The 16,418-nt window shown below is 46.4% G+C and overlaps 1 protein-coding gene across 5 annotated transcripts in view; it reads left to right on the top strand.

The window, feature by feature from the left end:
- AIFM3 (apoptosis inducing factor mitochondria associated 3) overlaps positions 1–16,418 on the top strand; it is a 70,396-nt gene that overhangs the window by 30,463 nt on the left and 23,515 nt on the right. For all 5 annotated transcript variants that reach the window (XM_053279956.1, XM_053279957.1, XM_053279954.1 and 2 more), the window contains exons 3-10: positions 5,866–6,079; positions 7,764–7,873; positions 8,512–8,621; positions 9,483–9,527; positions 12,793–12,889; positions 13,898–14,010; positions 14,833–14,919; positions 15,567–15,658. In XM_053279956.1, coding sequence (XP_053135931.1) covers positions 5,866–6,079; positions 7,764–7,873; positions 8,512–8,621; positions 9,483–9,527; positions 12,793–12,889; positions 13,898–14,010; positions 14,833–14,919; positions 15,567–15,658 — 868 coding nt within the window. The remainder of the gene's footprint in view (positions 1–5,865; positions 6,080–7,763; positions 7,874–8,511; positions 8,622–9,482; positions 9,528–12,792; positions 12,890–13,897; positions 14,011–14,832; positions 14,920–15,566; positions 15,659–16,418) is intronic.

Below are 16,418 nucleotides of genomic sequence, written 5' to 3'. Positions count from 1 at the left end.
GAGAAAGTCACGTGGCTGGGCGGACGCTCAGAATGGCTGTTTCTTGCACTCTTGCTCTGCTTGTGCATGCATTGCGTTTGTGCAACAAGGACAGCAGATAGCTTTGCATCATCCCCTGCAACGTTTCTGGGCTGAGGCAGAGGTTTCACGGCAGGAGGCACGCCACCGGTTGCCCCCTGCCGCCCCAAGACAACACCCGTCTGGAACGCAAGTTTCCAACTTAGTGGAGCTCTTACAACAGCACCGTGTTCATCTGGATGTCAGCCACTCTACGTGCGTTTTTGAGACACCGACGTGTGCAGACTTATCAATGAGCCATTGATGGTTTGTGGCGTTCCGTACAGTGAGCTTTTGCAGTTTATTTGTTGGGACTTTTGTCCCAAGGGAGATCCGGTAGAGAATGTGGGAGTGGAGTCAGAAAGGAAACAGGCGGGGGGAAGAGAAGGAGAGAATGGAGTTGTTGCTCAATCAATAGTTACATCCGATTTCCTTGTGCGTGTGAGAGGAGCAACTATAAAACAAGGACTATTGTTAATATTGCCCGGTAACACACCTGCACCAAAATAGCCCCAAAAGATGATTGGGGGATGGCTAGCCTAACAACGACCTCCTATTTACAGCACAGCTAGGGCTTGGCGGGTTTGGGGATTCCGACACATTAAACACAGACCAGCAGTTACAAAATCAAAAAGTTGCTAATTTTACCCAAGTGGTAAGGGCCTGGGTTTGAAAAGGACTGGGGCGGAGGGGGGGAAAGTTCCAAATCTGGGTGCCTAATTTGCATGTTATGTAAATTGGCTTGAAAATAATTTTTGAGCCGAATAGTGGCTGCACATTTTGCTCCATAACTCCACTTCTACAAGGGCTAGAGCTTAGCTTTTTTCTTTTTTCTTTTAAAATGAAATCTGAAATCTGGGCGAATCGGGGTGGGCGAAGCAATCTGGGTGAGATGCTTAAAATCCGGGTGAAACTCAAAATTCCAGGTGGCATGGCAAATCTATAAAGTTGCCTTGCCTGGACAACCAAATCCTTGTGGACTACTCCAGGAGTCAAGGACGATCGCGTGCAAAATCTCCAAGTTCTATCAGGGCATTTCTCACACAGCAGGCTTCCCTGAGCATTTACTGCGAGTTTGAAGTTGCCCCCCAAAACAGATGGGAAAAGTGGATTTTTAAAACCTCGAATATAAATTGCACCATGCTCTAACGCACAATGAAAACCCCGAATCATATGTGAAGTGCTCCCCGATTGCTTGCAGGGACTTGGGGGGTAAATCTGCCCAATATGTGAATGCACCCCCCTCCATTCCGAAGGAGATGTGAGCTAAAAGCCCTGTGTGGAAAACACCATGGCAGCAGTGTTCCCTCTAACAGGGATTCCCAGATGTTGCTGACTAAAGTAAAGTGGTGCCCTCGAGTCGGTGTCGACTTGTGGCGACCACAGAGCCCTGTGGCTGTCTTTTAGAATACAGGAGGGGTTGACCATTGCCTCCTCCCACGCAGTATGAGATGATGCCTTTCAGCACCTTCCTATATCGCTGCTGCCCAATAAGGGGATTCGAACCGGCAACCTCTTGCTCGCTCGGCAAGTCATTTCTCCGCTGTGCCATTAGGTGGCTAAAGGTAAAAGTAAAGTAAAGGTAAAGTGTGCCACCGAGTCAGTGTCGAGCGGGCCTTAAATGAAGCGTGGGGGCCATCAAAGAACCAGGCAAAGCTTTCGTCCAAGGGTTCCCAATCTTGGGTCAATCAATGACGTCAATCAAGGACAATGATCGATGTCATAGGATGGCATCATTCCAGTCATTGATGTCATCCAGTGACTGGATGACATCATCCCGTCATTGGTGGGTGACTGGAATCCACCGATGTTGGCGGATTCCAGTCATCCCCAGACTTATGCCATTGTGGCTGGGGATGATGGGAGTTGTAGTCCAGCAACGTCTGGGGATCCAAGCTTGGATCCTCTTTCAAGTGGGTTTGGGATCTGCCTTTGAAAGTGAAATGCAAAGATGCATTTGCATGTATGCAAATATTGGCAAAATAGACCTTTGCATGTTTGAAATTGAAATGCAAATATGCCTCTGTCAGGGGGTTCAAAATAGTTTGGATCCCATCCGAACGAATGAAGATGGCACGCAAATAACGTAATGTGCACCCCAGGGGTTGAAAAACACTGCTGTGTAATCCTGGACGAAAGGGCACAGACTGCTGCCTTTAACATCAAGGCTGCTGCTTTGAGTGGATGCAGGCTACGGGATTTCCATGGGCAATCTCTTGAAGTTTCGTGGCAAGGGGGCGGGGTTCATCTACTCCAGCATCTTGTTACTAACCAGAGGCCTTCAGAAGCCCATCGGCAGGGGGTATGGAAGCAAGTGCCCTCTTCCCAGCACTCGGTATTCAAAGGTATGCTGCTTCTGAACATGGAGGATCCATTTAGACCGGGGATTCTCAACGTTGGGTCCCCAGATGTTATTGGACGTCAACTCCCATAACCCCCAGTCCCAGTGGCCTTTGGTTGGGGATTCTGGGAGTTGAAGTCCAATAACATCTGGGGACCCAACGTTGAGAATCCCGGATTTAGACAATATGATGGGTTTATTTATTTAGCATATTGGCATTGATAGGCCCCCTCCTTGATAGGGTTGGCGTTGATAGGCCCCTCCTTCATCATGAATTCATTGGATTCTCTTTCCAAGCTCTCTGAGCCCTTGCGGCAGGGGATGATGGGAGTTGTAGTCCACCAATATCTGGGGATCCACGTTTGAGAACTCTGGGTTAACCTCCCGCGGAGGCCTACCTTCCTTTGGGGGGCTGTTCAACGGGAGCACACCAGCCCAGCAGCTGCACTATCATCCTTTTCCGTCCGGGTTCAGTATGATGTGCCCGGTGAGAACCTAAACGCTTTAAACCCCATCAGCCGCCTGATCCTGACCAAATCGGAGCGTCCCTCTGCCCTCATGTCCCAGCACTACCATTAGGACTGGCTGGGAATGTTCCATTACATCGACTGTCTATGTACCAAAGGAAGTCTCCGTGACTGCAGAGCACATTTGGAATTCTCTTCCTTTGGAGTGCTTTTTTGGTGTGTGTGTGTGTGTGGGGGGCCGCTAAAGTTGGAGACTGCATATTCTGGAAGTGGAGTGAGATGTTTCTAATTCAAAATATCCTTGGGTGACCAGGAAGGAGGAGAAAGCATTGCCTTAACACTTGGGTCAGTCCAATAGAATCAGTAAAACAACTGAAACATGGCAGTGCATAATTTTATCCAGGCTTTATTTCGGTATTAGTCTCCGATGCATGTGTGCGTTCGCTCTCTCTCTCTCTCTCTCCTCAATTTGTATTTTGACCTTTGTTTGCATAACAGCACCCATCACATCTCTTCAAAATAGCTGAACTGCAAAAGATTTCCCTCTCGGCAGTTTTTTGTTCTGCAGTCACTGTACAGATACAGACATAGTTCAAAGTTCATGGCAGCAAAGTCGAGCGGAATGGGAACGCTTCTTCTTTCCCGAAATTCCCGTGTCGGCCGTGAGCTGAGTCGTTGCAACATGCGGAGATGAGCTCTGGATGAGCGTTTTTGGAGAGTGGCGTAGTTTATACTTGGTGATATAAATGGAATTCTTGGTGATATAAACGGAATTCTGCCCTAGCTTCTTATCTGGCTGGAAGCAAAGGCTCTTGAATCTTGGATTGCCTCCAAACACACAGTTCTTTGAGAATGAACATAGGAAGCTGCCATATTCTGAGTCAGACCATTGGTCCATCTCTGTTATTATGTAAAGATGGAAAAAGTCTCCACCCTGAGGAATGTACATTTTAAAGTTCCACACAAGGGACACAATAGAGGGAAGGAAGGCAAACACAAGGAAGAGGTGATCACTTTGGCTGTGTATACTTTGGCTTAATTCTAGGCCATAGAATCTGCCAAAAATATTGGCTTGGAAAGCTGAAGAGAGGAGGCATCATGCAAATGTTCTGGATGTCAAAAGGGGGAAGAAACTCATCTCTTTGTCGGGGCTTCCCTTCTGCAATATCTGCAATATCGGTTAGCATCCTCTGCAAACAGAGCAAAGAGGCACCTTTCTAAAGTGTGGATTCTCTTACATTTCTCAAGGGGAGAGCAACTGGCCCTCTCCATCCCCAGCAAAGCATCTCTCCAGTGGCTGTTGCTGGTGTCTGTCTTATGTTCCTTTTTTTAAGATGGTGAGCCCTTTGGGGACAGGGAGCCATCTTTATTTATTTATTTTTATTTCTCTCTGTAAACTGCTTTGGGAACTTGTCTTGTAAAGCGGTCTGTAAATATTCATCATACTCATAATAATAATAATCCTGGCTTACTACACAAAAGGACTTACTACACACTTGTACTACACTCTTACTACACTCTTGTACAACACTCTTACTACACTCTTGTACGACACCCTTACTACACTCTTACTACACCCTTACTACACTCTTACTCTACACTCTTGTTAGGGTTTGAGAGTCTTAGTCTGAGAGAATGCATATGAAATGCCTAGAAGTGCTCAACACCCACCTTAGAAATCTATGACAGTTGCAATCTGTCTGTATTCTGATCTTTGGGATATGTTGTTCACTACAGTTTTATTTATCTCTTCTGTTCTGGTTATGAGACTAATTCTACACTTGCCTTCACTTTTATTGCCAGAGGAGCCTCTGGTTTCTGCTGCGGTCAAAACCTTCAAGAGGTGTTTGTATGTGTGTGTTTATATCTTTTGGAATCCGGAAAGGATGTTATCTCATTTACCCTTTGATGGCTAAATACCCAGGTCTTGATTCTCCTCGGATGATTGGCAGGCTGTTGGAAAGAAGTAATTCCAGCACCACCAGCCAGGTAGCTAAATTTTGTAGCGCAGCCCTCCGTTTGGGTAAGAGCTTAATAACAGGAAAATAGGTGATGGATTTAAGGCCAGAGCAACTTTTGCAACTACAGTGTGGCTACCGCAGGTGGGGACATGCAGGTATTGGGATCACTAGTATATCATCAGTAAATCTAACAACAAAATTTTCCCGAGCTCCTGAATTGTTCAACCCCTCTCAGATTCAGGAGTCGGGAAAGCAACTGTTTAAATTTTGATCTGTATGTAATAATCTCATAAGTATGAAATACTGCTGTCTCCTTTTATTCTTAGTTATGTATTTTTAATAGTTCTGGTTGGTCCACTTTCAGTACCTTGATCAATGTTCAGGAGGACTTTTAAAAATTTATTTGGTTTTATGGTTTGTAGCAGAAGTTTGATTGTTTTCTCTTCTACATTTGTTTTAATCTCATGCTGGTCGCTGACCGAAATAAAGAGATTTGGATTTGGAAAGGATGTTTCCCAGTATTCAGTTTCATGGACTGGATAAATAAAAGTGGGAATTGAGGGCCATCGGAAAGAAACTATCCACACCAGATTGTAGAGTCCTGTTCTTGACCGCTGGAAGCCTCACCCAGTTTAGGAAAAAACTGTCTATAGGTGTGCAGGTTTTCCTTAGTAATCTTAGGGGCTAGAAACTTACTTCTGTATTTAATGAATGCTGCTCCTCAAGATCCCATGAGAATAATTAGATTTTGCATTATGGGAAGATAAGCAACACAGTTGCTGTAATGCATGTTCCTGTCTGAAGTCTTTTGAGCATTTGTTTGTTTGTTTGTTTATTTGATTTCTTGGTCAATTTCCAATAATCATTCTAAGGAAAGCCCCCCAGCCATGCGGATATTTTGCCCATTTGTTAAGTTTCCAGAGGTTCCGCTGAAGATGGATGTAACCTCTCAAGAGATCATCCACCAGTGACTGGAGCCATGTATGCAAAGGACATTTTGTCCGCTATAAATCATGAACATTTGTGTTTGCTCGTGCAGTTGAAGTGAAGATTGAGGTGGTGCTGCCGGAGAAGGAGCGAGCCAAAGAGGAGATGTCACCCAACGGGAAAGCGAGCCCCATCATCTACAAAGCCAACGGGACTTCACGGCATTACCAGCTGGAGGAACACCCCATGGTCATCTATCCATACCGGAACCTGAAGGATGTGGTTGAAGCCTCCGTCTGCCACGTGAAAGACCTCGACAACGGACAGTGAGTATTCAATAACATCGGCATTTTGCATCCCCAAGTTGGGTGTTTCGTATTGCACAGAGGGTGGCCGACTTGAGGCTCTCTGGCTGTTGGACTACAACTCCCATCACCCCCGCTGCAGCAGGGGATGATGGGAATTGTAGCCCAACAAAGCCAGAAAGCTGCAGGTTGGCCACTCCTCCTATTCCACTTAATTATTATTTGCTAGTAAATTGACTGTCGATATGAGAACAAGAGGTTTTGCCACAACCCACCATCGTGGGCGCCTCTTTTTGGAGCTGACATTATGGAGTTAGTGTCCGTTTTTTGGAGTGATGTCGTCAGGTGTTTCAGGCCCATTCCTATTGTTCTGTGGCCCATTCCGAGTGTCCTTTTCAGGTCCCGTTTGGACAAAGAGAAAGGGATCCAAACAGAACATGGGATAGGTGAAGCCACCACCATCTCCCTTCCATGTCTCCGGTGCCTCTTTAGTATGGCTGGAAATGTTCTTATCTTAGTCCCTCCCTGTGAAATCTTGTTTGTCATGTAACAAGAAGTGCAGGTTTGGCCAGGCATGTAGCCTGTGGAATGCAGACAGACCAGTTTCCTGAGAGTGGATTCATGGTGTCTCATTGAAAATCTCATTTGCTATCATAGAATCCACACTCAGAACACCTCAGAAACAATAGAACCCTGTACCCCATGGGTTAGAAACCCATGGGGGTGGTTGGCACCCTATGTGCACTACACTACCACTCACTCTGGGCCACCCCATCACCCCCCAAGTGCACTTATGGGGCTGCTGAAACCTCCATTATACCTTATGAGGAAAAACCTTAAAGATGCGTAAACTTCAACAAATCACCAAGAATCAGCCCTCTGCCCAAATCCTTTGAAAAAATTCTGGTAACTTCCTTGCCCCCCTTGGGCACTACCAGAAACCCCACACTGCTCTAGGCCACCGCTTTCCCCCTGATGTGAAGCGATACACCTCCATTATACCTTATGGGGGGAAACCTTAAAGACGCATAAACTTCAACAATTCACCAAAAACCAGCCCTTTGCAATTTGGGAAGTAGCCTCCACCCATTAGGCACTACCACCCCACCCCCCTCTTTTGGCCCTGGGACCCGAAATTCAAGTAGACGTCAGATCAGACCTTTTTGCATTGAAGTCAAAGGGAGGCAAAAAGGTGGGAAATTCAAATAGACGTCAGAACTCAAAATGGAGGAGGAAGAAGAAGCTCTTTATCGGCCACAAAATGGAAGGCTGAAACTCCAAATAATTCAGAGCCAGAATGGGGGTGATTCGTTTCGACTCCAAAACATTTTGGGAGGGCAAAAGGGTGATTCGTTTTGGCAACGAATCACCCAAAATGGGTAGTTTCGGGTACAGATCGTTCTGTACCTGAAACGTTTCACACATCCCTAGAGCTCATAGCTTAAGGACAGAGCCCCTAGTTCACGTGCAGAAGGTCCCAGGCATCTGGGAAAGACCCCTGCCTGAAAATCTGGAGTGCCGCTGCCAGTTAGGGTTGACAATACTGAGCCAGATGGATCAAGGGTCTGACACAGCAGAAAGCAGCTTCATGTGTTCAGTAATTTTGGAGAGTTGTGGCTTACCTTAATATAAGAACATATTTATATGAGAACATATTAAAGCTAGATTTTTATTTCATTTTTTAAAATTGTCTCTATCTCTCTAGGATGCGAGAAGTAGATTTGGGCTGTGGCAAGGCCCTGCTGGTGAAGGAAAATGGAGAATTTTATGCTATGGGCCACAAGTGTCCTCACTATGGTGCTCCATTAGTCAAAGGTCAGTTGGTCCTCTCTAGAAGAGGGTATGGCGTTCGATAAACGTTTTGTATACCTGCAGGAATAACTCTCAGGCAGGGGTTCTGAAGCCTGGGTCCCTAGAAGTCGTCGGACTACAACTCCCATCACCTCTAGCCACTATGGACAAAGGCAGTGGATGATTGGAGTTGTAGTTGCACTGAAGACACATTTATTCACCCAGGCTTTTAATTAGAGTTATGATTTTACATTTTTAACATTGGTTTTAAATGACGTTAATGTTGATGATTTTAATGCTTAAATGGTTTTAATTGTTTAGTTTAGATAAGATTATAATTGTTAATTGATTTTAATTTGTTTTTTGTTTTGATGTAAACCGCCCTGAGCCATTTTTGGAAGGGCGGTATATACGTCAAATGAATAAATAAATAAATAATCCACAGCATTGGGGGGCCCAAGCTTGAGAACCCCTATTCTGCAGAGTTTGGGGAGAATCTGGTATGAAGGGAGGAAACAGAACTAGTGCAATAGAGCTTATTAAAGAGTAGATCCCAATGCATTTTGAGTCTGGGATACCCTTTAAACCTGTTGGTTTCTTTCCATTGGAAGTTTCTCGTATTCCTTTTGGAATGATTGGCTTTTCCAACCTCCTCTCTGCAGGGGTTTTGTCCAAGGGCCGCCTCCGCTGCCCCTGGCATGGGGCTTGCTTTAACATTGGCACCGGCGATATTGAAGACTTTCCCGGCTTGGATAGCTTGCCCAAGTTCCAGGTAAAGTTTCCAGTGCCCATGGATGTATTGAGAAAACCTCAGCAGGATCATATTCCTGGCTGTACGTGCCGTGGGAGTCTCCAACGTCTCCTCTCTAGTGGCACCTGCAGGGTTTTGGTTTTTTTTGGAGGGTGAGCTTTGGGATCCGTGCCCCCATTGGGCTTCCGTTAACCCAGAAGATGTGGGGCACACAAACAGAGCATTCTCTCCTGCAGAATCTGCATAACATAAGGACACAAGAAGAACCCTGCTGAATCAGACCCAAGGACCATCTAGTTCATCGTCGTTTCCCGCAGTGGCGCACCAGATGAATCTGGGAAACCCTCAGGGAAGAGATGAGGGTGTGCCCCTTTCCCTGCTGTGCCTCCCTTGCAACTGGGATTCAGAGGCATCTTGCCTTTGAGCCTGGAGAGAACCTCTAGCCATCCAAATTAGTAGCCATTCATTGCCCCGTCCCCCATGAATTTGTCTAAGCCCCACTTAAAGCCACCCAAGCTGGTGGCCCATCACCATGGCAGAGAGTTCCATAGATTAATTTTGTGTGGTGTGAAAAAGTACCTCCTCTTGTCGGCCCTAAATTTCCCGGCCTTCAGTTTCAAGGGATGACCCGTTTCTAGTGTTGTGTGTGAGAGAAAAACATTGCTCTCTGTCCAACCCATTCCACTCCCTGCTCAGAAGCCACTTGTCTTGTGTTGTACTCATAGGGCCCCCCAATGTATTCTTGTGTCCAGACCGAAGCACCTCTGGGCCACTTAATTCCCCCCATGGGAGTGTTCTTTGAAACTCATTATTCATTTTTAGAAGAGGAAAGACAAAACCATAAAATGTCAAGCTTCTTACGAAGCCAATTTCTAATCCTAGGTGAAAATCGAGAAGGAGAAGGTATACATCCGAGCAAGCAAACAGGTGAGTTGGGATCTTAAGCAAGATGCTGGGAACCTTACTCCATAAACCTAAGCATGTTTACACAGAAGTCAACCCCACTGAGTCCAATGGGACTTGCTTCTAAGTAGGAGTGTGTAGGCTTATATTGGGGTCCTCAGCCTTTGGATCCCAGATGTTGTTGGACTTCAGCTTCTATGCTATGCTATGCTAATATGCTAAATCATTGTAAACCGCTTAGAGAGCTCCTGCTATAGAGCGGTATATAAATGTAAGTGCTATTGCTATTGCTATTCTAGTATCCCCAGCCACAATGGCTGAGGGTAGATCTACTGGTACCCGTTGATCCACTCTCTGCCCCTCTCGTCCCTTATGAACCGCTGGTTCATTTTACTGTAGGAACTAGTGAAAGCAGAAGCTCTGGTGCCTTGTGTTTCTGATGTGCCAAATGGCCTTGGAGGATCTTGTCCGTAGTGGGAACCATCAACTCCAGGCAATCTGGAGCAAGTTGTCTGGAATTTGTGACTCCTAGTGTGGCTAAGAAGCACAAGTCTCCACGTTTTATTATTATTTTATTTTTACGGTTACGGTAAAGTTGTGCTGTCGAGTCGCTGTTGACTCTGGGTGGCCACAGAGCCATGCGGTTTTCTTTGGTAGAATACAGGAAGGGTTGATCATTGCCATCTCCTGCACCGTATGAGATGATGCCTTTCATAGGAACATAGGAAGCTGCCATATACTGAGTCAGACCCTTGGTCCATCTAGCTCAGTATTGTCTTCACAGACTGGCAACGGCTTCTCCAAGGTTGCAGGTAGGAATCTCTCTCAGCCCTATCTTGGAGAAGCCAGGGAGGGAACTTGAAACCTTCTGCTCTTCCCAGAGTGGCCCCATTATCCCCTGAGGGGAATATCTTCCAGTGCCCACACATCAAGTCTCCCATTCATATGCAGCCAGGGTGAACCCTGCTTAGCTAAGGGGACAAGCCATGCTTGCAACCACAAGACCAGCTCTCTTCCCTTTCAGCACCTTCTTATAACGCTGCTGCCCAATATAGGTGTTTCATACCAGCAGGGATTCGAACCGGCAACCTCTTGCTCACTAGACAAGTTACTTCCCTGTTGTGCCATTAGGTGGCTATTTTTATGGTACTTGACCAGATACTTGACCAGATTTCAGCATTATAGTACCAAGTTAACGTTCAATGCAATTGGTACAGTCTGTAAGAGATCACATTTACATTTAGGCAGAGGACGTTTACCCAAAACAGGGGCATATCTTTACCGAACTGATGGGGGCGGGGCTCTGCCATTGCTTGACAAATCTTGTATGCAATGGCACAAAATTTAGCAACACAAGAAGTAACAAATACAGTCTTATCTGCAAGGAGATAGGTTACATAAAAACCCATTGGTCTTCCCTGTAAGTTCTCTAAAAGGGGTCAAATCAGTTTGCTACGGGGAGTGCGATAAAATTTACAATGAAGCAAAATATGAGCCAAATTTTCAACCTCATCTGATCCACAAGAAGATCTGCTCAGGTGATAGGGTATCTTTTTATATCTCCCCTCCAGCCAAGCTGATGGGAAAACATTATAATGTGCTCTCCGATGGGTTGGACATTTCAAATTATAAAAATAACTTGCCGCAGCTAAAATCCTTCATTCCTTCCTTCCTTCATTCATTCGATTTCTATACCACCCTTCCAAAAATGACTCAGAGAAATAATAAATAAATAAGATGGATCCCTCTCCCCAAAGGGCTCACAATCTAAAAATAAACATAAGATAGACGCTAGCAGCATCAGTCACTGGAGGTCCTGTGCTGGGGTTGGATAGGGCCAGTTGCTCTCCCCCTGCTAAATAAAAAGAATCACCACATTAAAAGGTGCCTCTTTGCCCAGTTAGCAGGGGTTAATGCAATTCTTAATGCAGTTAGGGAGTTTACTTCTCTCTTCTTGAGAATTGATATCTAGAAGATGTTGTTCTAGAGTTCTGTTGGCTTGATCAAACCCCACAGCAATTAAAGATTCATAAGAGAGTCCGACTGTCTGAAGTTTTCCTATTGACTTGGACAACCACTTAGAGCGGGAGTCTCCACGAGGTACAATGAAGCATCACCCTTTGCGCTTTCACAAACAGGAAGGCCAGCAGAAATGCACATGTTGTCTTTTTCTCCCTCTCTCACATAATGTGTTGAGGCATTTACCTTACTAAAAACCAAAACAAAGGGAGGGAAAATCATAAATTGAGAACTGTTCCAAGGATTTTTGGAGTCGGAGTGGGGAGAAGGTAGGTGTGTTGGTGATGGCACAGGTACTAGCCAACAGGTGCTGCCTACTCCACAGCCCCTTTCTGCCTGATTCAAACTGGCCCCACTGGAAACTCACAGAAACCAGTTTTGAAAACGTGCCCTTGCAGACAAAAATGCATGTATGTACTGAGTGTGGAGAGGGTGCTTTTGAACCATCCTTCAGGTGACATGGGTCTTTACTCGGAAGCACGATCCCGAAGAAAAAGCCCAGGGCAAAGAGGCACCTTTTAGAAGTGATGAGCAAGAGGAGAGCCATTGTCTTCATCCAGCCCCAGCACGGCATCCCTCCAGTGGCTGTTGCTGGTGTCTTGTGTTTCTTTTTGGGCTTGCGAGCCCTTTGAGGGCAGGGAAGCATCTCATTTATTTATTATTTCTCTTTGGATCGCAAACCACTCGGGGAACCTTTTGCTGAAAAGTGGCACATAAATAGTTGCCGTAGTGGCAGGAGCAGAATGGCCTTCCCCAATGCTGGGCCTTCAAGGAAACCAGCCCTGTGGCAGCCTTGACCCACGAGGTCAAGCAGGGACATAAGGCGAGGTTGTTGGCAGCCCGGAGGTGGGAGTTGAGGATGGGGCCCACCTTGGCTGCCTCCCCTCCCCTCCCCTGCCACGCCCTGGCCACCCCTTGCCTTCTGCCCTTCCTGGCACCGATGACGTCCCCACGAGAAGAAGCCTATCTTAAAGCGTCCGCCTGTCCTCACTCGGAAGGGGGGGTCAGCAGTGAGCTCAGGCTGGAGGGGGCAGCAGGCCGGCCCTGGAGACCCACCGCCCTGGCTCTGTTGCATCACCCCACCCCGTCATGGCTATGCCACTGGGGCAAAGAGATGTGAACACCTCAGGCGTCGCATTTGGGGTACCTGCGTTCATTATGGGAGGGGTGTGTGCTGCTTGGCCTTTCTACCCCAGAGGCCAACATGTGAGTGGGCAGTGCAGCGGCGTCTCTGAGCGAAGGCTGATGCCGTCTCCTTCCTGGCCTCCAGGTTCTTCAGTCACAGCGACGGACCAAGGTGATGGCCAAGTGCATCTCCCTGAGCAACTACAGCATCAGCAGCACAAATGTCCTCATCATCGGGGCAGGTACGACGAGCCACATCCCAAAAGACGTCGATGCTGCTTCACTCATCTATGAATGGTCATGTTTCTCATTGTGTCCCTCACTCCAAGGGGCTTGCCTCATGCACATTAAAGGATTTGGTGAGCCACATCCTGGATGGTGGCCCAGCCTGGCTCAATTGAAGTTTTCAAGGACATATCTACACTACTCTGCTTAAATAGATGAATAGGCTAACAGGGAATCCTGGGGACTGTAGTTCTCTGAGGGAGGCCTCGGGGATCTCAAACAGAGAATCCTCGGCATCCTCACCAAACCACAGTTCCCAGGATTCTATGGGGGAAGCCGTGGCTGTTCGAGGGATCCAAAATGGAGCAACTTTGCAGTGTTGGTGACTTAGAAAAAGTGAAAAGCAATGCCATCTATAATAGGTGGGAAAGTGAAAATAAAAAATAGGTGAAAATAAAAAGGCGAAGATAAAAAGGTAGGCAAAAAGAAAAAAGGTGAATAGGCGAAAAACAGAAGAATAAAAAGGCGAATAGGTGAAAATGAAAAGGTGGGTGGAAATTAAAAGGTAGGCAAAAATAAAAAGGCAAATAGGTGGGGGGGGAGAATAAAATGGTGAATAGGCAGAAAGAAAAAGGTAGGCAAAAATAAAAAGGCAAATAGGCGGAGGGGAAAAAGGTGAATCGATAAAAACAAAAAGGCAAAACAGTGAGGATAAAAAGGCAAATAGGCGAAAATAAAAAGGTAGGCAAAAATAAATAAATAAGTGAATAGGCAGGAAAAAAGAATAAAAAGGCAAATTGGTGGGGGAAAGCTGAAAATAAAAAGGTAGGTGAAAATTAAAAGGCTAATAGGCAAAAATAAAAAGGGAGGTGAAAATAAAAAGGCAAATAGGTGAGGGGAAAATAATAAAATGGCAAATAGGCAAAAATAAAAAGGTAGCTGAAAATAAAAAGGTAGGAGAAAATAAAAAGGCAAATAGGCAAAAATAACTGAAAAGCAATCCCATCAATAAGCATCTTCTGCAGGTCCTGCTGGACTGGTCTGTGCTGAAACGCTACGGCAGGAAGGTTTCTCGGACCGAATTGTGATGTGCACGATGGATAGAAATCTGCCCTATGACCGGCCCAAGCTAAGTAAGGTTTGTACAGTCCACTGTGTTTTCTGTTCTCCCAAAGCAGCCTCTGCCACTGTGCTGAAGCAAGGCATACAGTTTGCCAGTCTGACTCTCTCTTAAACTGGAGCATCACGTTGAACAAAGAATTTGGCTGACTAGCTGCTTTTGAAGTGACTCTGTGGAAGATATCCTGTAGCCTCTTCAAGTTTCCATGCAACCTACCTCTTGGGGGCTGTGTAGGAGTCCCTTGGGAAGCACACAACTTTGCTCATGCCCAACAATCTAGGTTAGGGTTAGTGTGGTCTACAAATGCCTCTTCCATTTTCAGATCAGCTGCCATGATAAAAACTGGAGGGTGCAGTTTTGGGGGGCAGAGGGCAATGTTTCTTGTGCCAGTGGGTTGAAACTCACTGGTGGCCACAGCAATCCTTCCAGTGATCATGGTCTGGTGGCCACCATTTTCTTTTCTCTCAGAAGGTCTCATGTGATGATGTCCTGTGATTCCATAGATGATGGAATCAAGACAGCTGTGTTCAATGATGTCCTGTGATTCCATAGCATTGCTCTAGTGGGTGCTTCTGGCGGGGTGGGTGGGTGATGGTCCTGATGCTAGGAATGCGCCTGCTTTGTGACAGAGCTGGGGCAGTGAAAAAGGGAAGGCTGAAGGGAGTAGATTTGGCCTCCTTTTTGCCTCCCCACATCTGAATGTTTTCAGCTGAGAACTTTCCAGTGGAGGTAAAAATGGGACCTAGAACGCCGCAACTCTTTCTGTCTCCACGGAGAGTCTCTGGGAATGTATAAAGAGCTCTTGAGGCCTTCAGTGTGCAAAATGGCTTCTCATTTCAGTCGATGGATTCCCATCCGGACCAGATTGCTTTGCGCCCCAAAGAATTCTTTCGTACGTACGACATTGAGGTCCTGACGGAAATGCAGGTAAACGTGTGTGTGTGGTGTTTGGGTTTGTGGTGGTGGCGGTGAGAAAGAGGAGGAGAGGGTGGTAAAGAACTGTTCCTATGGTGGAGTGGTGGGGTGGGTGGTGGCAGTGGGAGGCAGGTGAGGTGGCTGGGGGGGGGGAACCCTGCTGGCATTCCAAGAATCTGCTGCTAGAGGTGAATGCCTCACCTTGCCTCGTGGAAGGACAGCCTCTGGTATAGTTTGATTTTGACCGTTAACTTGTTTTAATTGTTCTTATTGTGCTTTAAAGGTCAAAGGGCTTTAAAGATCAAAACCAGCACCTTGAATTGGACCCGGAAACACACTGGTAACCAGTGCAGCTCTTTCAAAATAGGTGTGATGTGATCACACCGGGCAGCTCCAGATAGAACCCTAGCTGCCGCATTTTGTACAAGCTGCAGTTTCCGGATATTCTTCAAGGGCAGCCCAACGTAGAACGCGTTACAGTAATCTAGCCGTGACATGACTAAGGCATGAGTAACTGGGTTGGTGCACACGCATGGACCTTAGAGGGAGGTCTGGCAGCTACCATGCTTTTGCGATATCCTGGTGTTTGGCCCTTCGAGGAGGACTTTGTGGGCATTCCTTTGGCCGTTCCCGTTCATGAACCCGAGACCCCCTTTCAGGTTGTGGCCGTGGACGTCAAGAACAAGACAGCTGTGTTCAAGGATGGGTTTAAGATGGAGTATAACAAACTGCTGCTGGCAACTGGAAGCACGTAAGTGGCAAGCAGAAGGTTTTTCTCTGCCCCCAAAGCAGGTCTGTAGTTTGCAGTGAGAGGCACATGGGAAGGTATTACCTCCGCATTGCCATGACATTGTGTGACCGGGAACACAATGACCTGTTAGGAACATAGGGATATAGGAAGCTGCCTTATACCAAGTCAGACCCTTGGTCCATCTAGCTTAGTATTGTCTACACAGACTGGCAGCGGCTTCTCCAAGGTTGCAGGCAGGAGTCTCTCTCTGCCCTATCTTGGAGATGCTGCCAGGGAGGGAACTGGGAACCTAGATGCTCATCCCAGAGCGGCCCCATCCCCTAAGGGGAAGATCTTACAGTGCTCACACATGGAGTCTCCCATTCAAATGCAAACCAGAGTGGATTCTGCTTTGCAAAGCAATTTTTATTTATTTATTACTAGCAATAAAGCAGTTTCTAAATGGAAGTACAGTAAACCAGCGATTTTCAGCCTTGTGTCCCTAGATGTTGTTGCACTATAGCTCCCAGGGTGACTGGGAATTGTGGTCCAATAACTTCTAGGAACCCAAGTCTGAAAATACCTGCATTACACAACAAAATAGAAACCAGTAATGGAATGCAGGAAACTGATACATGGTCTACTTGCTTTGAAAAATCAGAACTTGTGTGTGCAGAAAAGGTTGTGTAGTTGCTTTGCCCACATCCAAACCAGACCATGTTCCTGGCTGCAACCCATATTTCAGTCTGGTTTCGGCTGATGATAGAAGAATAATAACAAT

Source organism: Hemicordylus capensis, chromosome 15 (assembly GCF_027244095.1).
Source record: "Hemicordylus capensis ecotype Gifberg chromosome 15, rHemCap1.1.pri, whole genome shotgun sequence".
Taxonomy (NCBI): domain Eukaryota; kingdom Metazoa; phylum Chordata; class Lepidosauria; order Squamata; family Cordylidae; genus Hemicordylus; species Hemicordylus capensis.
This window is presented reverse-complemented; position numbering and strand designations above follow the sequence as displayed.